This window comes from Cannabis sativa, chromosome 4 (genome assembly GCF_029168945.1).
Source record: "Cannabis sativa cultivar Pink pepper isolate KNU-18-1 chromosome 4, ASM2916894v1, whole genome shotgun sequence".
Lineage (NCBI taxonomy): Eukaryota > Viridiplantae > Streptophyta > Magnoliopsida > Rosales > Cannabaceae > Cannabis > Cannabis sativa.
Genome location: NC_083604.1, coordinates 17,584,074 through 17,606,502, shown reverse-complemented (window position 1 = coordinate 17,606,502; position 22,429 = coordinate 17,584,074). Strand labels below are relative to the sequence as shown.

General features: G+C 32.3%; 1 protein-coding gene across 1 annotated transcript; it reads right to left on the bottom strand.

Annotated features, from left to right (window-relative positions):
* Nucleotides 1–652: 652 nt before the first annotated feature.
* LOC133036828 (uncharacterized) lies at nucleotides 653–15,919 on the bottom strand. The gene is made up of 5 exons (XM_061113588.1): nucleotides 14,873–15,919; nucleotides 14,504–14,734; nucleotides 13,782–14,318; nucleotides 13,421–13,669; nucleotides 653–826 (listed from the first exon to the last, which is right to left on the bottom strand). The coding sequence occupies exons 1-5, from the start codon at nucleotides 15,917–15,919 to the stop codon at nucleotides 653–655; spliced, it is 2,238 nt and encodes a 745-aa protein (XP_060969571.1).
* Between the last annotated feature and the right edge of the window lie 6,510 nt (nucleotides 15,920–22,429).

The window sequence follows — 22,429 nt, the reverse complement described above, 5'->3', positions numbered from 1 at the left end:
GGAAACTTGAACATTTGATGGGGATAAGCTTGTTTCAGCATAAGCAGTGAGTTGGGGAGCTGCATTGGAAGGGAAAAATAAGCCCTGCCCAAGGGTCTTTTTGAGATATTGCAAGATGCGATTAGTGGCATGTAAATGTGGAAGCCGAGGACAAGCCAAAAATTGGCTGAGGTGATTTACGGCATAAGAAATGTCGGGTCGAGTAATGGTAAGGTAAATGAGCTTACCAATTAGACTTCGATAGACAGTGGGATCGGGTAAAGGAGTCCCTTTGTCTTTGCTAAGTTTTAAATTGACCTCCATGGGGGTAGAGGCGGGTTTGGTGCCAGTGTACCCTGTGTCATGTAATAATTGCAAGGTGAAATGTCTTTGAGAAACAAAGATTCCCTCTTTGGTGCGACCAACTTTAAGACCAAGGAAAAAACGAAGTTTTCCAAGATCTTTTAACTTGAATTGGATGTCAAGGTTATGTTTGAAGTTGGTGATTGCCGTGGCATTGTTGCTGGCAATAATCATGTCATTGACATAGACAAGAACAACCATAAAAAAAGGAAGAGGTGCGTTTGATAAAGAGGGAATTGTCAGATTGAGATTGGTGAAAGCCATCCTTGATTAGAGTAGTACTAAGTTTGGCGTACCATTGTCGGGAGGCTTATTTGAGGCCATAAATGCTCTTATTGAGCTTGCAAACAGTGTTGGGAGGAGCATTGTAACCAGGAGGTATCTTCATGTATACTTCTTCATGAAGATCTCCATGGAGAAAAGCATTGTTGATATCTAATTGGTGAATGGTCCAATTGTTGATGGCAGCCAAGGCTAAAAAAAGCTTTTAGAGTGTTGAACTTGGCAACAGGTGCATATGTTTGTGAGAAATCAATTCCTTCTCTTTGGTTGAAGCCTTTGGCAACTAACCGGGTTTTGAATCTCACCACTTCACCCGCTTCATTGTATTTCACTTTGTAAACCCATTTGCATCCAATGGCTTTGTGGCCAGGAGGTAGCTTAGTTATGATCCAAGTTTTATTTCTTTCAAGGGCTTGTGTCTCACAATCCATGGCTTGAAGCCAATGTTTGAATTGAGAGGCCTCTGCATAATTTTTGGGTTCACTGTGTGTGTAGGCAGCTAGAACAGCAGGACGAAATTGAGGGTTTAATTTTATGTAAGATAAAAAAGGTTCAAGTGGATGTTGTTGGGTTTTATGCCCTAAATAAAACTCATTTCAATATAATCAGATTTACTTATTAATATAGATCAGAAATAACATTTAATGTTGCATGGTTCACATGATTTATTTCATGATTATATGTACATAATGTATAAATTCATCTGAAACCCTTTTCACATACTTGATCCTGTTTATTGTGCCGTCAACACATTGGAAAATAAACATGACTATGTGAATAAAGTTTCCTAGATTTATCAGACACAGGGTTTTACTGATATGATAATCTACAACAGAGTTTATTGCATTTGGAGAAGTGCTATGTTCTTTCCAGAGCATTGGTTAAAGTAAAGCTCAGGTTGGATGCATGGAGTATGCATCGGAAGGGACCGATATTGAACTTTGACTTAGATTTAATTAAACTTACCATAAAATCTATTTAAGTCAATATCGCCTAGTTGATCCTAGATCAAATGATCTTAATCCTGTTATGATTAGGCTCAATCTTCAAAGGCTATTCGTGTTCCTTGAATTGTTAGTTAAGCCTACTTTTAGGTCAGGGTCATACGTACTTTTTGGGAACACGGTAGTGCAATTGAGTGGGAGCGCTATCATAAACATGGAATCTATAGCTTTTATCTGGCGAATAGTAAGCAAAGGATGATCTCCTTCGAGCTTGACCAAACGAACATAAATGGTGGAGTACTCATTTCACATAAGCTGAAATATCATTTATACGGGGTCAAGTGTTTTAAGGAATAAATACATTGTAGGGTGTAACAGTAATTTAATCCCTTTACAGTGTAGATCATTCATATAGAGGATCATTGATCACATTAGGATTATAACAATGGATAACTAATGATGTGTCTATATGGTGGAACATATAGAGCATTCTATATGCGAGAAAGTGCAATTCTAAGTTCTATGCGTGGATTCAACGAAGAATTAATAAGTTAGTGAATTTTAGTGCTAAATTCTTGATCTACTTATTGGAAGCTCGGTTATATAGACCCATGGTCCCCCCACTAGTTGAGATAATATTGCTTGTAAGACTCATGTAATTGGTTTTGATTAATCAATTATAATTCACAAATTAGACTATGTCTATTTGTGAAATTTTCACTAAGTAAGGGCGAAATTGTAAAGAAAGAGTTTATAGCGGCATATTTGTTAATTATGATACTTTGTATGGTTCAATTAATAAATATGATAAATGACAATATTATTTAATAATTATTTATAGTTATTAAATAGTTAGAATTGGCATTTAAATGGTTGAATTAGGAAATTGGCATTTTTGAGAAAATCAGATACAAAAGGTGTTAAAATTGCAAAATTGCAAAAAGCAAGGCCCAATCCACTAAGTGTATGGCCGGCCACCTTTGTAGCTATTTTAAGTTGATTTTTTCATTATTTTAATGCCATATAATTCAAATCTAACCCTAGTGGAATGCTATAAATAGATAGTGAAGGCTTCAGGAAAATTACACTTTTCTTCAGACTTTCTGAATAAAAAAAAACTGAGTCTTCTCTCTCCCTATCTTTAGATGACCACTCTCTCTCTTCTTCCTTAGAATTTCGATATCCTTAGTGTATGAGTAGTGCCCACACACATCAAGTGATACCTCAATCATAGTGAGGAAGATCGTGAAGAAAGATCATCAGCAAAGGAGTTTCAGCATCAAAGATTCAGAGAAAGAGATCCAGGTTCAGATATTGATAATGCTCTGCTACAGAAAGGAATCAAGGGCTAGATATCTGAACGGAAGGAGTCATTATATTCCGCTGCACCCAATGTAAGGTTTCCTAAACTTTATATGTGTTTATTTCATCGTTTTAGAAAGTTCATATTTAGGATGTTAATAAACATACTTGTGAGTAGATCTAAGATCCTGGTAAAATAATATCCAACAACTGGCCTCAGAGCCATGGTAATTGATTTACTTGGAAGAAATTTGGACTTTAAAACGATTGTTTGTATGTTCTTTGGATGGTATCATGTTGTATTGAGTGTTATTTGATGATTGATTGATGTTTGTAAAATTTTCGTGAAAAATAATTGCGATTTTATCTCTGGAATTATTTTTATTGGATAGTATGGAAAAAATTAAGCAAGTTAGCCTTTTACAGAACTTAATTTGGATTTTATTTGAATTAGTTATGATTTTTTGAAAATTTGAAAAAATGGGGGCTGTGCTGATATTTTCCTGCGATCGCAAATCTGTCCGTACAATTTCGAATTTTTACGTTTTTCTTCGATTTTTCATGCTTTTTCATGGAATTAACTTCCAATTTTTTGTATAGTTTTGTATTTATACTATTACTATTCCTAATTCAATTCTAATTATCATTTAGAATTAATTTAATATTTTTTAAATTTAATTCAAGATATTAGTGTAATTTGAATTTGAATAGAATTAGTATCTATCTTCTTGCTTAAAAATCTATCTTATTTTTAAATTTGATTACATCTTTTTTTTTTAAATTTAAGGTGAGATTTTATAAGATATTTATAAAATCTTTTAAGATATTTTTAATTATATCTTATCTTTTAAGATATTTTTTTTAAATTAAATCTTTTTAGATATTTTGACCTTATTTAAATTTAAAGTAAGATATTTATAATCATGTAATTTTAAATAGATATAAGATATTTTGCTAACTTTTAAATTTTGTTATTTTATTTATTTAAATTAAATTTAAAATCTGAAAAGATATTTCATTTATCTTTTCTAATTTTTATTTAATTTTTATTTTTAAAATAACATTTAATTTTTAAAAGTAGTTAGCAAACTTTGAAATGATATTTAGGTTGGTTGAAACCTAATTTTTTCAAAGTAGAAGGTTTAATTTTAAATATTTTTTTTAAAATTTCGAAATTTAAATTTTTTTTTATTTCCGAAATTAAATATTTTTTTTTAAAACTTTATTTTCGAAATTAATTAAATATTTTTTTTAAATTATTTATTTTTCGAAATTATTTATTTAAAATTAAATAAATCCTACTTCCAACTATCTAGCTAACCTTGTTGCAGGAGTATGTGGTTTTAGCTTGTTTGTAAGTTTTCAAAACCTATTATTACTTGATTGCAAATAGCCATGGTTACTTTTTGCCAGATCTAATGATCTGATGGCTCCCTTGGTCAAGTTAATAATTTGTAACAGGTATATTTACAATCTTCTTTCATCTGTGTATGACCTAGCAACATGATAGGACCCATCCAAAGTGTGCCTGTGTGAGCCTATGTGTTTAATTTGATTATAGATACATATAGGTTGTTGTTGCTAAAATAAATTATCATAGTTCTTGATAGAATTTATTTAGGTCCATTTAGTTATTGAGCTTATTCAATTAATAACAGTTGTTCTTATTAAGGTTAAATTCCTCTCTTTTGGGCCTTGTGTGAGAGTTGGGAGCCATAGAAGTGGGTACGACATACTGAACCCAGCACCCCCTCACATGAACCACCCCAATTGTGAAGGCCCATTTGCCTGATTTGAACAACTGTACTAGGTTAATTACACTAGTTTAACCTAATAAAATTGATTAGCAACATAATTAATTTCATTTATTTTGAAATTAATTTAAGAAAATTATAGTTTAAAGAATTCTTTATTCTAAGCTAAACTATATGTATTTTCTTGTATTTAATTAAATATAGAATTATAACCATCTAGATTCTTTTTGGAGCTTAATTTAAATTTTTCATTAAATATTCCTATTTAAGTTGATATTTAGTTATCTACAACTAACCAACTTAAATCTGAATATCTTTTGGATTTCAAATTTCAAAATTAAGTTGAGGAATTTTAGGCATTGGTTATTAAGATTCTTTAGATATTTTTTAAGTTAATATCTTTTCGAATATTAACTTAAAATGGAATATTTTCAAATTAAGTGGTTACAACTTAATTTTTGATATTTAATTAAATTTAAATTTGAAAAATATTTAAGTTCTAGATTTTTTCTAATACAACTTAAATTAGATATTTTTTTAAATTTTGTGGAAAAGATACTTAGTTAAATAAGATATTTTCTAGATAGTTATTTCTAGACTACTTATTATTTCTAATATTAAATAGGAAAATATTATACATTGTGAAATTAATTATTTATATAATTAATTTTGGTACAATTTATTTTAAATATATTTTTCCTAGTATTAAACTAGAGATTAATAATTAAGCCTTCTCTACACTTAATTATTTATTTCTTGAATTTAATACATTTAATTAATTTGAAAATTAAATATCTAAGTTAATTTCTTATCATCATACTTAAATATTTCTTTTTCATGACATTTAATTAAATAGAAAATTACTTTTTGTTGAAATTTATTTTTTCAACTAAATTTAAATAATTTTCAAAATATATTTTTTCTTTATTTTATTAATCAATTTTCGAAATTGCATTTCTTAAATGCTAGAATTTCGAATTTTATCTTGAAAAATAGATTAAGTTGTAAATTAATTATTTATTTTAATTAATTCTTGGATCAACTTAAATCAATGATTTTTTCATTTATTGATTAATTTAAAATAAATTGAATTAAAGTATATTATTAGAAATTGAATTAATTAGTCAAAGGAAAATCTAGATATGTGATATTTTTGCTTGAAGTATTTTTCTAGTGTATTTAATTAAATAGAAAATTAATATTTAAGTTGATTTTCATCATCATACTTAAATATTTGAAATTTTTCTTATAAATTTAATTAAATAGGAAAATTATATTTTTTGTTGTAAATTAATTTTATTAATTAATTTTGGGCCAACATTAATTAGAATAATTTTTTCAGGATTTATTTTTTATTTTAACATGCATTTTCGAAAATTGTATCCTTGAATACTTTAATTTTTCGAAATGCAATATATATTTATAGAAAATTAAATTTGAGTTGTAAATTAATTTAAATTAATTTTGTAACAACTTAAATATTTTTTCTAAATATTTATTGGAAATTATTACTAAGATGGAAATAATTCATGTTATTTTCATATCCATCTAAGTAAAAATTTATAAATATTAAATTAAAATTTATATTTAGAATTTTTCATTCTAAATTGGAAATTTTAATTAAATAAATATATATTTAAAATAAATAGAATAAATATAGAGAATCAAAGAAAATACAACTCTTTTTAAATAATGAGCTTTATTATTAAGATATTCGATCTCCATTGTGGGTTTTACACCGCGTTTGTTTTAGTGAGTAATCCTCCCTAATGGAGGAACGTTCATTAGCAATTTCGCACCGTTTATCCTCGCATGATAAGTAGTTTGTAAGTGTTTTGTATGGTATAGATCACCCTAATGGTGGCGACCATACTTGACTTGCAAATTATGAAACAATGGTGGAAGCTCATAAGATAGAATTGCCTTGACTCTCGCCTAAACGGGACAACGCTGAATTCCAATCTTGATCGAATAAAAGGTTGCTAGAATGGTTATCATTTTAGATGAGCTGACAACTCTATTCAATGGATGATGCTTTGACTCTCGCCTAAACGGGACACTGTATCAGTTTGTTGAAAAACCTTGGAAATTATTTAGGATTGTAAGTTTTAGTATTTTCACTTGTCATTCCTACTTGCTATATGCTTATAATTTCTGAATTGTGTATGAATTTATATTGAACCATGTTATTTTCTGTTATTAAGTTGTAGTTTAATTTCGAATCTTCATTGTTGGTCTAACATGTTTGTTTTTCTAATGAGATAAATCCCTAATGGATTTTCACCATTAGACATACATAATAGTGTAAGATCTCGAAAGATAAATATTGTATATGCGACATCTAGCTGTTCATCAATTGATGACACCTTAGACTAGTATTTTTACGATATGAAACAAGAAGATTATATAAATAAGATTACTTTGACTTTCGCTAATCAAAGCATGTTGGATTCTTATTTTAAACGAAATTATCCTAATTCCTCTTAGCTTATTCATTTCGAATTAGCTCAATAACATATCATTGGATGAATGGTCTATAAATCATTTCATGTCATTCTATATTTTCTCTTAAGAAATTAAATGACGCATATGATTATAATCTCGAAATTCTATTCCCAATTGATATAAATCCTCAATCTTAGAAATCTCCTACTTGTATGGGCAAATCTGACTTAGAGTTTGTATTAGTAGTGGTGGTCCAAGAAAGAATTACTCATTATATTTGGTTGAATTTAAGTCTTTGACTTTAATTTTAGAATCCAAACAGAAATTTTCTTATATTTCTAATTCCAGAATACAATACAGTTACACTTTCTCAAGTGTTCAATATCTATCTTCTATTAATGGATTAAAACTGTATGGAATATGAGTTAGGTATTCTGTGACCAGGATCCACTTGCAGTATTCTAAGAACCCTTTGATGTAACTAAACCTATGTCATCATAGACACTACCACATTTTTTTTAATCTATGGCATTTGTATCTTGTTCATAGTGGATTTGACAAGATCAATCTCTGCAAAGAGTTAATATGCCTATATCCACTGAAAGTAGTTCATCTCATTCGCAGATGGATGTACATTCAGGGGTGGATATGAGTTTGTATTCTTAAAACGATCACTCTAGATTATACCTTTTACCAAGAAATTTGAAATGTTTGAAAAATTTCATTAATTTCTAGCAATGGTTAAAACCATTAAGGTAAGTGGTTAAAGATCTTGCGAACTGATAGGGGTGGAGAAATAGTTAGTAGATATGCAGTTCAAAGATCATTAAATTGATTTTTGAATTATATCCAAACTTACCTCCCCAGAAATTTCGAGTTGCATGTTGATGATTAGTTACTAGTCGTTGCCTAAATCCTTCTATGATAATACAATTTCAGAATGATGTAATGGTTGTATACTTAATGTAAATCATTACTAGATTCATGGATGACCTAATCAAAATCTTAAGAAAAGCTAGAACTGTTAACCATGGTTTCTTAGCTATTCTAAGTGATTAGGGGTGGACCATCCCATTGTCAATAGATAAGAAAGTGTTTATTCAAACAAATACTACTTTTCTAAGAAAATGACTAAGTCTGAAAAACAAGTAGCAAATAAAGGAGATATTTAATTCTTGATTCCAAAAGTGTTCTATCATCTCATATAATATATGATGATCCCACTGCCTCTGTTGTCTTGTCACAACCAAAGAGGTTAATACCATTTAGTTTTCTTCGACATAATTCACGGTACCTCGTCGTAGTGGGAGAGTTTCTAGGAACTCACCTTCTTATGACTTCGGAGACACTAGTGATTAAAATCCATTGTGAGTTTAAACAAGTAATGGATTGTCAAGATAAGAAACTAAGAAGAAAGCCAATAGAACTATGGTTTAATCCATTCACATGGAGTAACCTAAAGTTTTCTATTACAAGGACATAAAAGGGAATTTTTGTTTATAAGTCCATTCAATGGACTTAACAAAACTTCCTGTTCCTAGTATTATAGGTTTGAGTTTATCTAAACCTATGGCTTGTGGTATACCTGGTAATTACTTACTCTAATGCAAGCAACTTACTTTAGTAAGATCTTTGAAGCATTTTCTTTCTAATGGCAATCTATAGAAGCTTCACAACTTCTTAGGCATAGATTTTATCTAAGGAAAAGTCTCAACTATTCCAGAAAAGATAAAGCCATGAAAGAATTTCTTATATCAACAGTGAGAGGTCTTAGATATGCTTTTGTATGCCTTAGACCAGACACCTGCTGTTGAGTGGGAGTAATGAGTAGGTATCAGATTAATCCAGGAGAAGAACATTGGAAGACAATCAAGTAAATTTTAAGATTAAGAAGAGGAACTATATGTTAGTCTATAAGGGTGTGTTTAAAACTCTTAGACTACACCATATCAGATTTCGAAATTTGCCTATGTGCTAGTAAATATTTCTGATAAGATGGTGGTTACTCTGGGGGTGGAATAGTGATTTTGGAGAAGTGTAAAAACCTATACGAAGTCTCTAGGTCTACCGGAGAGGGACCGAATGTTAAGGTTGCGGGAAAGGTACTTATTCGAGTCTAAGGAAAGTTCTATACATTTTTGGCACCATTCCAAATTGCCTTAAACTACTAGTGTTAATTTCACGATTAACCAAAAGTAGTTGCCAAAGATATAGAATCCAGTATCCCAAGAGAGTAGACATATAGAGAGGAATTTCACATTATCAATGATTTTGTGATTAAAGGAAGAGTAATGGTGGAGAAAAGGTTGTGGTTAATTCAACCTTTCAGTTTCTATTACGAGGAGTTTACTACTACTACACTTGATTTGTATATCAAGGTGTTGAGATTATTTGAAACACACTTTTTGTTTTATATTAGTGCAAGTGGGAGTTTGTTGGGTTTTATGCCCTAAATAAAACTCATTTCAATATAATCGAGATTTACTTATTAATATAGATCGAAATAACATTTAATGTTGCATGGTTCACATGATTTATTTCATGATTATATGTACATAATGTATAAATTCATACGAAACCCTTTTCACATACTTGATCTTGTTTATTGTCTTTGTCAACACATTGGAAAATAAACATGACTATCTGAATAAAGTTTCCTAGATTTATCGGACACGGGGTTTTTCGATATGATAATCTACAACAGAGTTTACTTGCATTTGGAGAAGTGCTATGTTCTTTCCAGAGCATTGGTTAAAGTAAAGCTCAGGTTGGATGCATGGAGTATGCATCGGAAGGGACCGATATTGAACTTTGACTTAGATTTAATTAAACTTACCGTAAAATCTATTCAAGTCAATATCGCCTAGTTGATCCTAGATCAAATGATCTTAATCCTGTTATGATTAGGCTCAATCTTGAAAGGCTATTCGTGTTCCTTGAATTGTTAGTTAAGCCTACTTTTAGGTCAGGGTCATACGTACTTTTTGGGAACACGGTAGTGCAATTGAGTGGGAGCGCTATCATAAACATGGAATCTATAGCTTCTATCTGGCGAATAGTAAGCAAAGGATGATCTCCTTCGAGCTTGACCAAACGAACATAAATGGTGGAGTACTCATTTCACATAAGCTGAAATATCATTTATACGGGGTCAAGTGTTTTAAGGAATAAATACATTGTAGGGTGTAACGGTAATTTAATCCCTTTACAGTGTAGATCATTCATATAGAGGATCATTGATCACATTAGGATTATAACAATGGATAACTAATGATGTGTCTATATGGTGGAACATATAGAGCATTCTATATACTGAGAGTGCAATTCTAAGTTCTATGCGTGGATTCAACGAAGAATTAATAAGTTAGTGAATTTTAGTGCTAAATTCTTGATCTACTTATTGGAAGCTCGGTTATATAGACCCATGGTCCCCCCACTAGTTGAGATAATATTGCTTGTAAGACTCATGTAATTGGTTTTGATTAATCAATTATAATTCACAAATTAGATTATGTCTATTTGTGAAATTTTCACTAAGTAAGGGCGAAATTGTAAAGAAAGAGTTTATAGCGGCATATTTGTTAATTATGATACTTTGTATGGTTCAATTAATAAATATGATAAATGACAATATTATTTAATAATTATTTATAGTTATTAAATAGTTAGAATTGGCATTTAAATGGTTGAATTAGGAAATTGGCATTTTTGAGAAAATCAGATACAAAAGGTGTTAAAATTGCAAAATTGCAAAAAGCAAGGCCCAATCCACTAAGTGTATGGCCGGCCACCTTTGTAGCTATTTTAAGTTGATTTTTTCATTATTTTAATGCCATATAATTCAAATCTAACCCTAGTGGAATGCTATAAATAGATAGTGAAGGCTTCAGGAAAATTACACTTTTCTTCAGACTTTCTGAATCAAAAAAAACTGAGCCTTCTCTCTCCCTATCTTTAGCTGACCACTCTCTCTCTTCTTCCTTAGAATTTCGAAATCCTTAGTGTATGAGTAGTGCCCACACACATCAAGTGATACCTCAATCATAGTGAGGAAGATCGTGAAGAAAGATCATCAGCAAAGGAGTTTCAGCATCAAAGATTCAGAGAAAGAGATCCAGGTTCAGATATTGATAATGCTCTGCTACAGAAAGGAATCAAGGGCTAGATATCTGAACGGAATGAGTCATTATATTCTGCTGCACCCAATGTAAGGTTTCCTAAACTTTATATGTGTTTATTTCATCGTTTTAGAAAGTTCATATTTAGGATGTTAATAAACATACTTGTGAGTAGATCTAAGATCCTAGTAAAATAATATCCAACAGATGTGCCGTAGAAGACACATGACACACATAGTCCTTTAAATGAGGTGGCTGAGTGATGATTCAGCCTTTGGAAGAGGTTTTATTATTGGTAATTGTAGTGGTGCTAACTGTTGGGTTTTATGCCCTAAATAAAACTCATTTCATATAATCAGATTTACTTATTAATAAAGATCAGAAATAACATTTTATGTTGCATGGTTCACATGATTTATTTCATGATTATAGGTATATAATGTATGAATTCTTTTAAGTCCAGAACATATGAGTTGGTTAAAGATTATAGTGTTGTCAGCACAGTGGAATATAATCTTTATTATATGTTCAAAAGTTTATTCCCTGATTTGTCAGAACACTGGATTTAGACTGACATGGTATAATCAGTGATAGGTATTCTTACACCTTGGAAAAGTGTTATGTCCTTTTCAGGACATTGGCAAAATTTACCAGTATCGGATGTATGGAGTATACATCGGAAGGGACCGATATTGAACTTTGATTAGATATATTAAAATTTACCATAAATATCTATTCAATTCAATATCACTAAGTTGATCCTAGATCAAATGATCTCAATCCTGATATGGTTAGGCTCAATCACAAGAGTGTTATTCGTGTTCTTTAATTTGTTAAGTTAAGCCTACTTTTGGGTCAGGGTGATACTTACATTTTGGGAACACGGTAGTGCAATTGAGTGGGAGCGCTAACATAAATATGGAATCAATAGCTTCTATCTGGCAAATAGAAGTAAAGGATGATTTCCTTCGAGCTTAACCAAACGAAGATAAATGGTGGAGATCTCATTTCACTTAGGTGAAATATCATTTATACAGGGTTAAGTGTTTTAAGGATAAAATACATTGTAGGGTGTTACGGTAATTTAATCCCTGTACAGTGTAAATCATCTATATAGAGGATCATTGATCACATTAGGGTTATAACAATGGATAACTAATGACGTGTCTATATCGTGGAACATATAGAGCGTTTCTATATGACTGAGAGTGCAATTCCAAGTTCTAAGTGTGGATTCAATGAGGAATTAATAAGTTAGGGAATTTACTTGGTAAATTCGGTTCGACTTATTGGAAGCTCAGTTATATAGACCCATGGTCCCCATACTAGTTGAGACCATACTGCTTGTAAGACTCAGTTAATTGATTTTAATTAATCAATTATAATTCTAAAAGTTAGACTATGTCTACTTTATGAATTCTCACAGTTTAAGGATGAAATCATAAAGAAAAGGGTTTCTAGGTTTAATTATTAATTAAGAGACTTTGTATGTCTAATTAATAATTATTTTAAATGACAATATTATTTAATAATCTATTTTAGTTATTAAATAATTAGTTTTGGCATTTAAATGATTAGAATTTGAAAAATGGCATTTTTGGAGAAATAGAAATAAAATTGAGGAAACTGCAAAATCCAAGTGAGGCCCATTTCACCCTATGGCCGGCACCTCTTTGCTTGTTTCCCAATTATTATTTTCAATTTTAATTGCCATGTAATTGCTAATCAAAGCCTAGCAAAAATAGAAAAGTGGTGGATCACACTAAATAAGGCAGTTAATTGATTACACAGTAATTAAGGAAACTGTTTTATTTGGAAAGTTGTGCTCTCCCTTTTCCTATATAAAGCAACCTTGTTCTCTTCTCTTGCATGGATGATAAAGCCACGAAATTAAGAGAGAAAAATAGAGAGAAATTTCGAAATCCTTGTGAGATGACTAGTGCCCACACACATCAAGTGGTACCTCAATCATAGTATGGAAGACTATGGAATTTCTGCATCAAAGAAGGAGAAAAGAAGATCCAAGTTCAGATCTTGGTGATGCTCTGCTACAGAAAGGAATCAAGGGCTAGAGATCTGAACGGAAGGAGTCATATTATTCCGCTGCACCCACTGTAAGGTTTTCTAACTTTATATGTGTTTATTTTCATTGTTTTAGAATTCATATTAGGTTGTTAATCCAACATACTTGTTAGTAAATCTAGATCCTGGTAAAATAATTTCCAACACTAACAGGGTTGTTATTATCAACCTGATATGGGGTATTAATGTTGGTTATAGCCATATCAGTGGCCTTTGGTGGGGCTGTAGCAGGAACCGTGGGGTTGTCTGCATCTGGTTTATGAGCCAAACCAGTAGCCGTGGTGTTGGTGATTGTATCATCCTTTGGAGTGTCATTTTCAGTAGCCATGTTGTTGATTACAACATGTTGTGAATGCTGGATGGTGGGGATATCAACAGGTTTGATAGGTGCAGCAGTATGCTGATTTTTAGTGATGGAAATCTTGTTTGGTAACACAGATTGTGAGAAAAAAAATATCAATTTCCTGAGATGATGTAGAGTTTAAGAAATGAAATTTTTTTTCATAAAATACAACATCACGGGAAATGTATATTTGCTTAGATTCAATGTCCAAGAGAGTGTATGCTTTCATTCCCATAGGGTAGCCAATAAAAATAGATGCCCGACTCCTAGGTGAAAATTTATGGCGTTTTGAATCTAAAGTGGATCCATATGCCAAGCAACCAAATGATCGAAGATGATCATATTGAGGGTACTTGTTATAAAGCATTTCAAAGGATGTAAGGCCTTTGAAAAGCTTAGATGGAGTACGGTTAAGAAGGTAAGTGGCCGTGGAGACTAAATAAGGCCAATAGGCCAAAGGTAAATGGGATTGGAAACTCAATGCCCGAGCAATGTTTAAGATGTGTTGATGTTTTCTTTCAACCACAGAGTTTTGTTGTGGTTTTTCCACACAAGAATGATATTGAATAATGCCTTTGGAGGCATAAAAAGAGGTGAGATTTAACTCCTTGGCATTGTCGGATCTGACAGCCTTTATAGATTTGGAAAATTGAGTGCAAACCATGTTAAAAAAATCTGGTATAACAGTTTTAACATCTAATTTTTCCTTTAACATATAAGTCCAAGTGAAACGAGAATGATCATCGACAATGGTTAAAAATATCGATAACCTTCTATGCTTATTATTTGAAATGGTCCCCATATATCCATATGGATTAAATCAAAGGTTGCCATTGCAAAATTATTGTTGGAAATAAAGGGAAGTCTCTTTTGTTTAGCTAAATGACATACATGACAATGATTATTAGAATTGGGAATGAAAGAATTGTCAATCTTTTTATTGAACAAATTCGAAATATACATTGAAGGATGACCAAGGCGATTGTGCCATTGGTTTACATTTGATGTGTACAAATCGAAATGGGATTGACTAGTAGCTGCAGCAATGGGCTGATCTTGAGATAGGAGATATAGTTTGTCCTGTTTCTTAGCTATCCCAATCACCACCTTCTGAGAAGGATCCTGTATAATACAAGAATTAGTCTTAAAAAGAACGTTGTAAGGTGTGTTGGAGACTAAGTCATTGATGGATAAAAGGTTGATTCTAAAATGAGGCACGTATAAAACATTATGCAGAAATAAAGAACCATTTATACAAACTGTGCCAATGTTTTTAACTTGAACTAAACCACCAATAGGCAAGATGACATGTTTAGGGAATGATGTATTAGTGAAAGATTTAAAACATGAAATGTTTGAGCACATATGGTGGGTGGCACCACTATCAAGAATCCAATCAAAAGAGGGTTGAGAAATGATGTTACCAGCCATGTTCGAGGCGGCAGGGGTGTTTTCAGCAGTAGGAGTGGCTTGAGTTAGCTGCTGGCTGAGGAGAAAAATCAAGTGTTGACACTGTGATGAAAGATCTGCAGAAATAGGGGCTGTAGTGTGTTCGGCAGAGGTGTTAGAAACAGTGTGATTTGCTTGAGCCTTGCCTTTATCCACCTTCTTTTTGTCTCCATAACCAGGAGGGAAACCGTGTAGAAAAGAACACTTATCCACGAGATGGCCTGGTTTGCCGTAGTGAGAACAAGAAGGACGTGGTTTCTTTGTTCTTGGAGGATTGGTGGGAGGGGGATGAACCGAGGAGGCAAGAGGTGGATTGCCCGATGATCCAAGGGTGCGTTGACGTTCTTCTTGAACGATCATAGCAACAACCCGAGCTAGATTCGGTATAGGTTCGTTTAACAAAATTTGAGCTCGAACCGAGGCATATGACTCGTTCAAACCAGTGAGGAATTGCAAAACTTGATTCTGATTGTAGTAATCAAGAAAGATCTTCATGGCACCACAAGAACATGTGGTGTTAGGTTGAAATTCTTTCAACTCATCCCAAAGGGATTTGAGTTTTGTGAAATAAGAGGTGATGGAATTGTCACCTTGTTGGAGGCGATTTAGCTGAGTTTGAAGCTGGAAAATACGAGGTCCATTGCCCTCATTAAACCTCTCAGCTAAATCTTGCCACATATCAGTGGCTTGATCAAAGTACATGATACTATGAGCTATGTCAGGGGAAACCGAATTGACCAACCAGGACATCACCATACTATTGCAACGTAACCAAGATGGGAGAAGAGAATTACCATAATCGGGCCGGGGAATTGAACCATCAATGAAGGAGACTTTGTTCTTTGCAGCAAGAGCCATAGTAATCCCACGCTTCCAAGATTGATAGTTAGGTCTGGTGAGAACGGTGGACACAAGAACTAATCAAGGGTGGTCGCCGGAGCTGAGGTAGAATGGGCTTGAAACATCATCGTTGATGGTGCGATCATGAGGCCTGCGATTGGAGACTGGTATCGACTCATTTCTTGGAGATTGATCATCAAGATTGTTGTCGGTGGTGTGGTGAGATCTGGATTTAGGGTTGGTCCTTCGAGTATCTGCAACAGGATCAGGTGCAGGTGCGGAAGTAATATCAGGATTTTCTGATATAGGAGGGTCTGTTGTGGGTGGTGGAACACCATTCTGTGATCTGGTTGAAGGTCTAGCCATGGAGAATGGCAAATTCACGTCTGATACCATATGAGAAAACTGTTGGGTTTTATGCCCTATATAAAACTCTGTTTCAATGTAATCCAGATTATTCTATATCAATAAAGTAACAGAAGTAATTTTTCATTCACTTGTGTATGTTTTGGTTCACTTAATCAATTGCTTGTCTATTTGATTTATAAATTCATCCAAACCCCTTTCACATACTTGAACATGTTTATTGTGTTGTCAACACAGTGGAAAATAAACATGACTATGTGAATAAAGTATTCCTAGATTTATCAGAACACTGGGTTTCACTGATATGACAATCTACAATAGAGTTTACTTACATTTGGAGAAATGTTATGTTCTTTCCAGAACATAGGTTAAAGTAAAGCTCAGGTTGGATGCATGGAGTATGCATTGGAATGGACCGATATTGAACTTTGAATTAGATTTTGAAACTTACCGTAAACATCTATTCAATTCAATATCAGAAGTTGATCCTAGATCACATGATCCAAATCCTGATATGGTTAGGCTTAATTTCAAGAGTGTTATTCGTGTTCTTTGATTTGTTAGTTAAGCCTAAAACTTTAGTCTAGGGAATACATACATTTTGGGAACACGGTAGTACGATTGAGTGGGAGCGCTAACATAAATATGGAGTCTATAGCTTCTATCTAGCGAATAGTAAGAAAAGGGTGATTTCCTTCGAGCTTAACCAAACGAGATAAATGATTGAGTACTCATTTCACTTAGTTGAAATATCATTTATACAGGGTTAAGTGTTTTAAGGATAAAATACATTGTAGGGTGTTACGGTAATCTAAGTCCCTTTACAGTGTAGATCATCCATATAGAGGATCATTGATCACATTAGGGTTATAACAATGGATAACTAATAATGTGTCTATATGGTGGAACATATAGAGCATTCTATATACTGAGAGTGCAATTCTGAGTTCTATGTGTGGATTCAACGAAGAATTAATAAGTCAGTGAATTTAAGTGGTAAATTCAAGATCTGCTTATTGGAAGCTCGGATATATAGACCCATGGTCCCCTCACTAGTTGAGATGATATTACTTGTAGGACTCATTTAATTGATTTTAATTAATCAATTAAAAATTCTCAAGATAGACTTGTCAGTTTGAGAATTTAGCACTCATTAAGGGCAAAACAGTAAATAGAGATTTTGAAGGGCATATTTATTAATTAGGAAACTTTAATTAGTTTCATTATTAATAAAATAAATGATAATATATTATTTGATAATTATTTTAATTATTAAGTAATTAGATTTATCATTAATATGGTTGAACAATGGAATTGGCAACATTTCACAAAAAGGGAAACTATCAAGTGTAGGAAAAGGAAAGTTGGAAAAGAGACAAGCCTTGTTTCCACATTTCCTAGGTTGGCCCCTTTACCTTCCTTTTCCCCTTGATTTTCTCAGTTCAAAATGTCAATCATAGCCCTTGGTGGTCTTCTATAAATAGAAGGCAAAGGCTTCAGAATTTAACACAACTGTACAAGCTTTTCACAGCATTATTCTGAAAGAATTTTCTCTCAAAAAATTCTCTCTGAGCCGCCACCCTCTCTCTCTCTATACCTTCACTGTTTCGAAATGTATGAGTGCTAGAGTAGTGCCCACACACATCAAGTAATACCTCAATCATAGTGAGGAAGGCTGTGTAGATTTCAGAGACAACAAAGAAGGACTTTCGGGCTCAGATCTTGATTATACTCTGCTACAGAAAGGAATCAAGGGTTAGAGATCTGAGTGGGAGGAGACATATATATTCCGCTGCAATCACTGTAAGATTTCTGATACTCTTATGTGTTTAATTTCATATCGTTTTAGAAGTTCATATTTAGGTTGTTAAATCAACATACTTGTGAGTAGATCTAAGTTCCTGGTAAAATAACTTCCAACAACTGGCACCAGAGCCATGGTAATTGATTTGCTTGCAAGAAATTTGGACTTAAAACGATTTGCTTGTTTTTTGGATGGTATCATGTTGCTTTGAGTGTCATATTGATGTTTGAATGTTGTTTGTGAATTCTGGAAAAAATGGTTACTGTTTTTATTCTGTAATTATTTTTTTTGGATAGTTTGGAAAATTCTAAGCAATTTACCTTTTTACAGAACTTGATTTCGATTTAATTTGAATTAGTTATGAATTTTTGAAAATTAAAAAAATCGGGGTGACGAGCAACATGATCACGCGCGCGGAAGGGCTGCTTGCAGCCTCCCTGCGCCGTGATCTCTCGGTCATGCACCCAGATCCGCGCGCGGATGGCCATGCACAGCATGCCATCCGTACAGTTCATCCAATTTTCCAATTTTTTCTATTTTTCATGCTATTTCATGGAATTAAATTCCGATTTTTTGTGTAGTTTTGTATATTGATTTTTGTTTTTCAAATTTCAAATCTAATTATCAAAAATAAATTAATTTTAATTTTTAAAATTAATTTTAGATATTAGTGTAATTTGATTTTGAAAATAGGAAAAAATCAAGTTTTGCTTACCTTTTTTCTTATTTCCTTTAAAATTTGATTATTTTATTTTTTTAAGGTCAGATATTAATTTTTTTTGGTAACTTGACCTTAATTAAAATAAGATCACAATAATCATGATAATTTTAAAAGAGGAAATAAGGTATTTTTGTTAACTTTTAAATTTTGTTATTTTTTTAATTAAATTAAATTGTAAAACAAGAAAATGGTATGTATTTACCATTTTCTATTTTATTTTTTAATTTATTAAATAACATGAAATTTAAAAGGAAAGTTAGCAATTTATTTTGAAATGACATTTAGGTTACCCAAAACCTAATTTTTCAAAATGGTAGGTTTAATTTTAATTTTATTTTTCGAAATAAATGATTAAAATTAAATAAATCCTACATCCAACTATCCAAATCTAATCTTGTTGCAGGAGTATGTATTTTAGATTGTTTGTAAGTTTTCTAAAACCTATTATTGCTCGATCTAAATTGCCTTGGTTAAGTTGATAATAGATCAGATGATCTAGTTTTAACCAAAGGTTCAATTGACGATAGATCAAGTAAATAATTTGTAACAGTTATTCATTGTAAGGTTAAATTCCTCTCTTTTGGGCCTTGTGTGAGAGTTGGGAGCCTTAGAAGTGGGTGCGACATACTGGACCCAGCTCCCCCTCACATGAACAACCCCAATTGTGAAGGCCCATTTGCCTGATTTGGATAACTGTGCAACATAATTATATTAGTTTGACCTAATAAAAGATTGATTAGCAACATAATTAATTTCATTGTTCCTTGAAATTAATTTAAGAAAAACATAATTTGAATAGTCATATTCTAGAAAGCTATATGTATTTTTCTTGTTTTAATTAAATATGGAATTATAACCATATAAATTCTTTCTGAATCTTAATTTTATAATTTCATTAAATATTCCTATTTAAGTTGAGATTTAGTTAAATCTATCAAATCAACTTAGATTTGAATATTTTTGAATTTCCTATTATAAATTAAGTTGAGGAATTTTGGAAATTGGTTATTAAGATTCTTTAGATATTTTTTAAGTTGATATTTTCTAAATATGGGAACTTAAAATGGAATATCTTCTAAATTAAGTGGTTACTACTTAATTGGTAATATTTAATTAAGTCATTGTTTGAGGAATATTTTTAAGTTGGGTATTTAGATTTTCTAAACAACTTAAATAAGATATTTTTCAAAATTATTCCATTTTTGAAATTTAATTAAAGTTTTTACTTTAATTTGTAATATTTCATTATTGAGATATGGAATATAAATGATTAGATAAAATACATGTTTAAATAATGAGCTTTAATCAAAGAGAAATTCGATCTCCATTGTTGGTTTTACATAGCTATTGTTTTAGTGAGTAATCCTCCCTAATGGAGGAACGTTCATTAGCAAGTTAGCGCCGTTTAATCTCGAAAGATAAGTATTCTTATAGGTTTATTTATATGGTTAATGACCACCCTAATGGTGGCGACTATGTAAGACTTATAAGAATGCGAAACAATGGTAGAAGCTCATAAGATAGAATTGCCTTGACTCTCGCCTAAACGGGACAACGCTGAATTCCAATCTTGATCGAATAAAAGGTTGCTAGAATGTTTGACATTTTAGATGAATTGACAACTCTATTCAATGGATGATGCTTTGACTCTCGCCTAAACGGGACACTGTATCAGTTCGTTGGGAACCTTGGAAAATAAACTATGTTAGATTTAGTATTTTTATAACATAAGTGATTGTTTGTTTTCTGAACCTGTGTATGAATTTATAGAACCGAAACCTTACTTCTGTTTATTGTTATGTTGTAGTGCCAAAATGAATAACCCTCATCCCGATCCACTCCTAGTTAGTATCTTTGCAAAAGAACTCAATAGTGTGAAAATGCATCCTGGTAGTTGCATTAACTCGCACCTATTGTTGATGAATCTGAAATTCCAAAAGGCAAATCTACTAGGAATTGATTTATCAAAGGAACAATGGGTGAAACTCATACTTTATAGTCTTCCTCAGGAGTATAATAGTTTTGTTCTATATTACTTATTGAACAATCCTAACTCCTCCGACATGGACAAACTCGAGTCTGAGTTGAGGGCGCATGAGCGTGATCTAATTGCAATGAGACCTGCTAGCATTGCAAGTTTTAATCAGAGGAAGAAGATTAAGCATGAGGGCTCCAACAAAGCTGCTTCTTCAAGTACAAATGTCAGACATCATGTTCTATGTTCGAATTGTAATGGAAAGGGACATAAAGAAGAACAATGTCCCAGGCTTCTAGACAATTCAAACGAAGGTGATGCTTTTGTATTTGAATCATGTGTTTTAGAGAACGACAAATCCTCGTGGATTGTTGATTCTGGATCTACTAACCATGTATGTTCTTCATTACAGCTGCTTGAAACTTGGGAGAATCTTCACCCAGTTGAGTTAAAGCTTAAAGTTGGAAATGGCGAGTTGGTATCAGTTAAAGCAAGAGGAACAGCCCGAATCAAGTTTAATTCTAAGAAGTTTTTACTTTTAGAGAATGTTTTATATATTCCTAATTTTAGTAGAAACTTGATTAGTGTTTCATGTTTACAGACACAATTTTATATATTGAATTTTTCGAGTTCAAATTGTTCAATTTCTCGTAATGGATTTCATATATGTGTTGCAAACATGGAACGAGGGCTTTATGTTTTAAGACCTGATACTCAAATCTCACTAAATACTGAACTTTTCAATGTAGCTAGACCTAGAAGCCTTAAGAGAAAAGAGATTGATAATGATGATCAAACTTATCTATGGCATTTACGTTTAGGTCATATAGGCTTTGATAGACTCAATAGGCTAACCAAAGACGGTCCACTAAAAAATGTCATCTTAGGAGAGCTGCCAGTCTGCGAGTCTTGCCTAGAAGGTAAAATGACCAAACGTTCTTTCTCTGCAAAGGGAGAGCGTGCCAAAGAACCCCTAGGGTTAGTACATTCAGATGTTTGCGGACCGCTGAATGTAAAAGCCAGAGGAGGTTATGAGTATTTCGTCACTTTCATTGACGATTTCTCTAGATATAGTTTTCTTTACCTAATGCAAAAGAAATCTGAAACGTTTGAAAAGTTTCAGGAATTTCATGCTTTGGCTCAAAACCAATTAGGTAAAACATTAAAGATCTTGCGAACTGATAGGGGTGGAGAATATATGGATATGCAATTCAAAGATCATTTAATTGAACTTGGAATTGAATCCCAATATATTGCCCCTAGCACTCCACAGCAGAATGGAGTTGCAGAAAGAAGAAATCGCACTCTCTTAGAAATGGTTAGGTCTATGCTGAGTTACTCAACTCTGTCTACGTCCTTCTGGGGATATGCTATTCAAATGGCAAACGACATTTTAAATGTTATTCCATCTAAAGCAGTCCCTAAGACACCCGTCGAACTATGGAATGGTCGCACACCTAGTTTGCGCCATTATAGGATTTGGGGGTGCCCTGCTCACGTCTTAAGAAAGAAAGAAAGCAAACTGGAATCGCGAACTGAAGTTTGCATGTTTGTCGGAAATTCTAAAGAGACTAGGGGTGGACTATTCTATAGTCACAAGGATAACAAAGTGTTTGTCTCTACAAATGCTACTTTCCTTGAAGAGAACTATATGAAAGACAA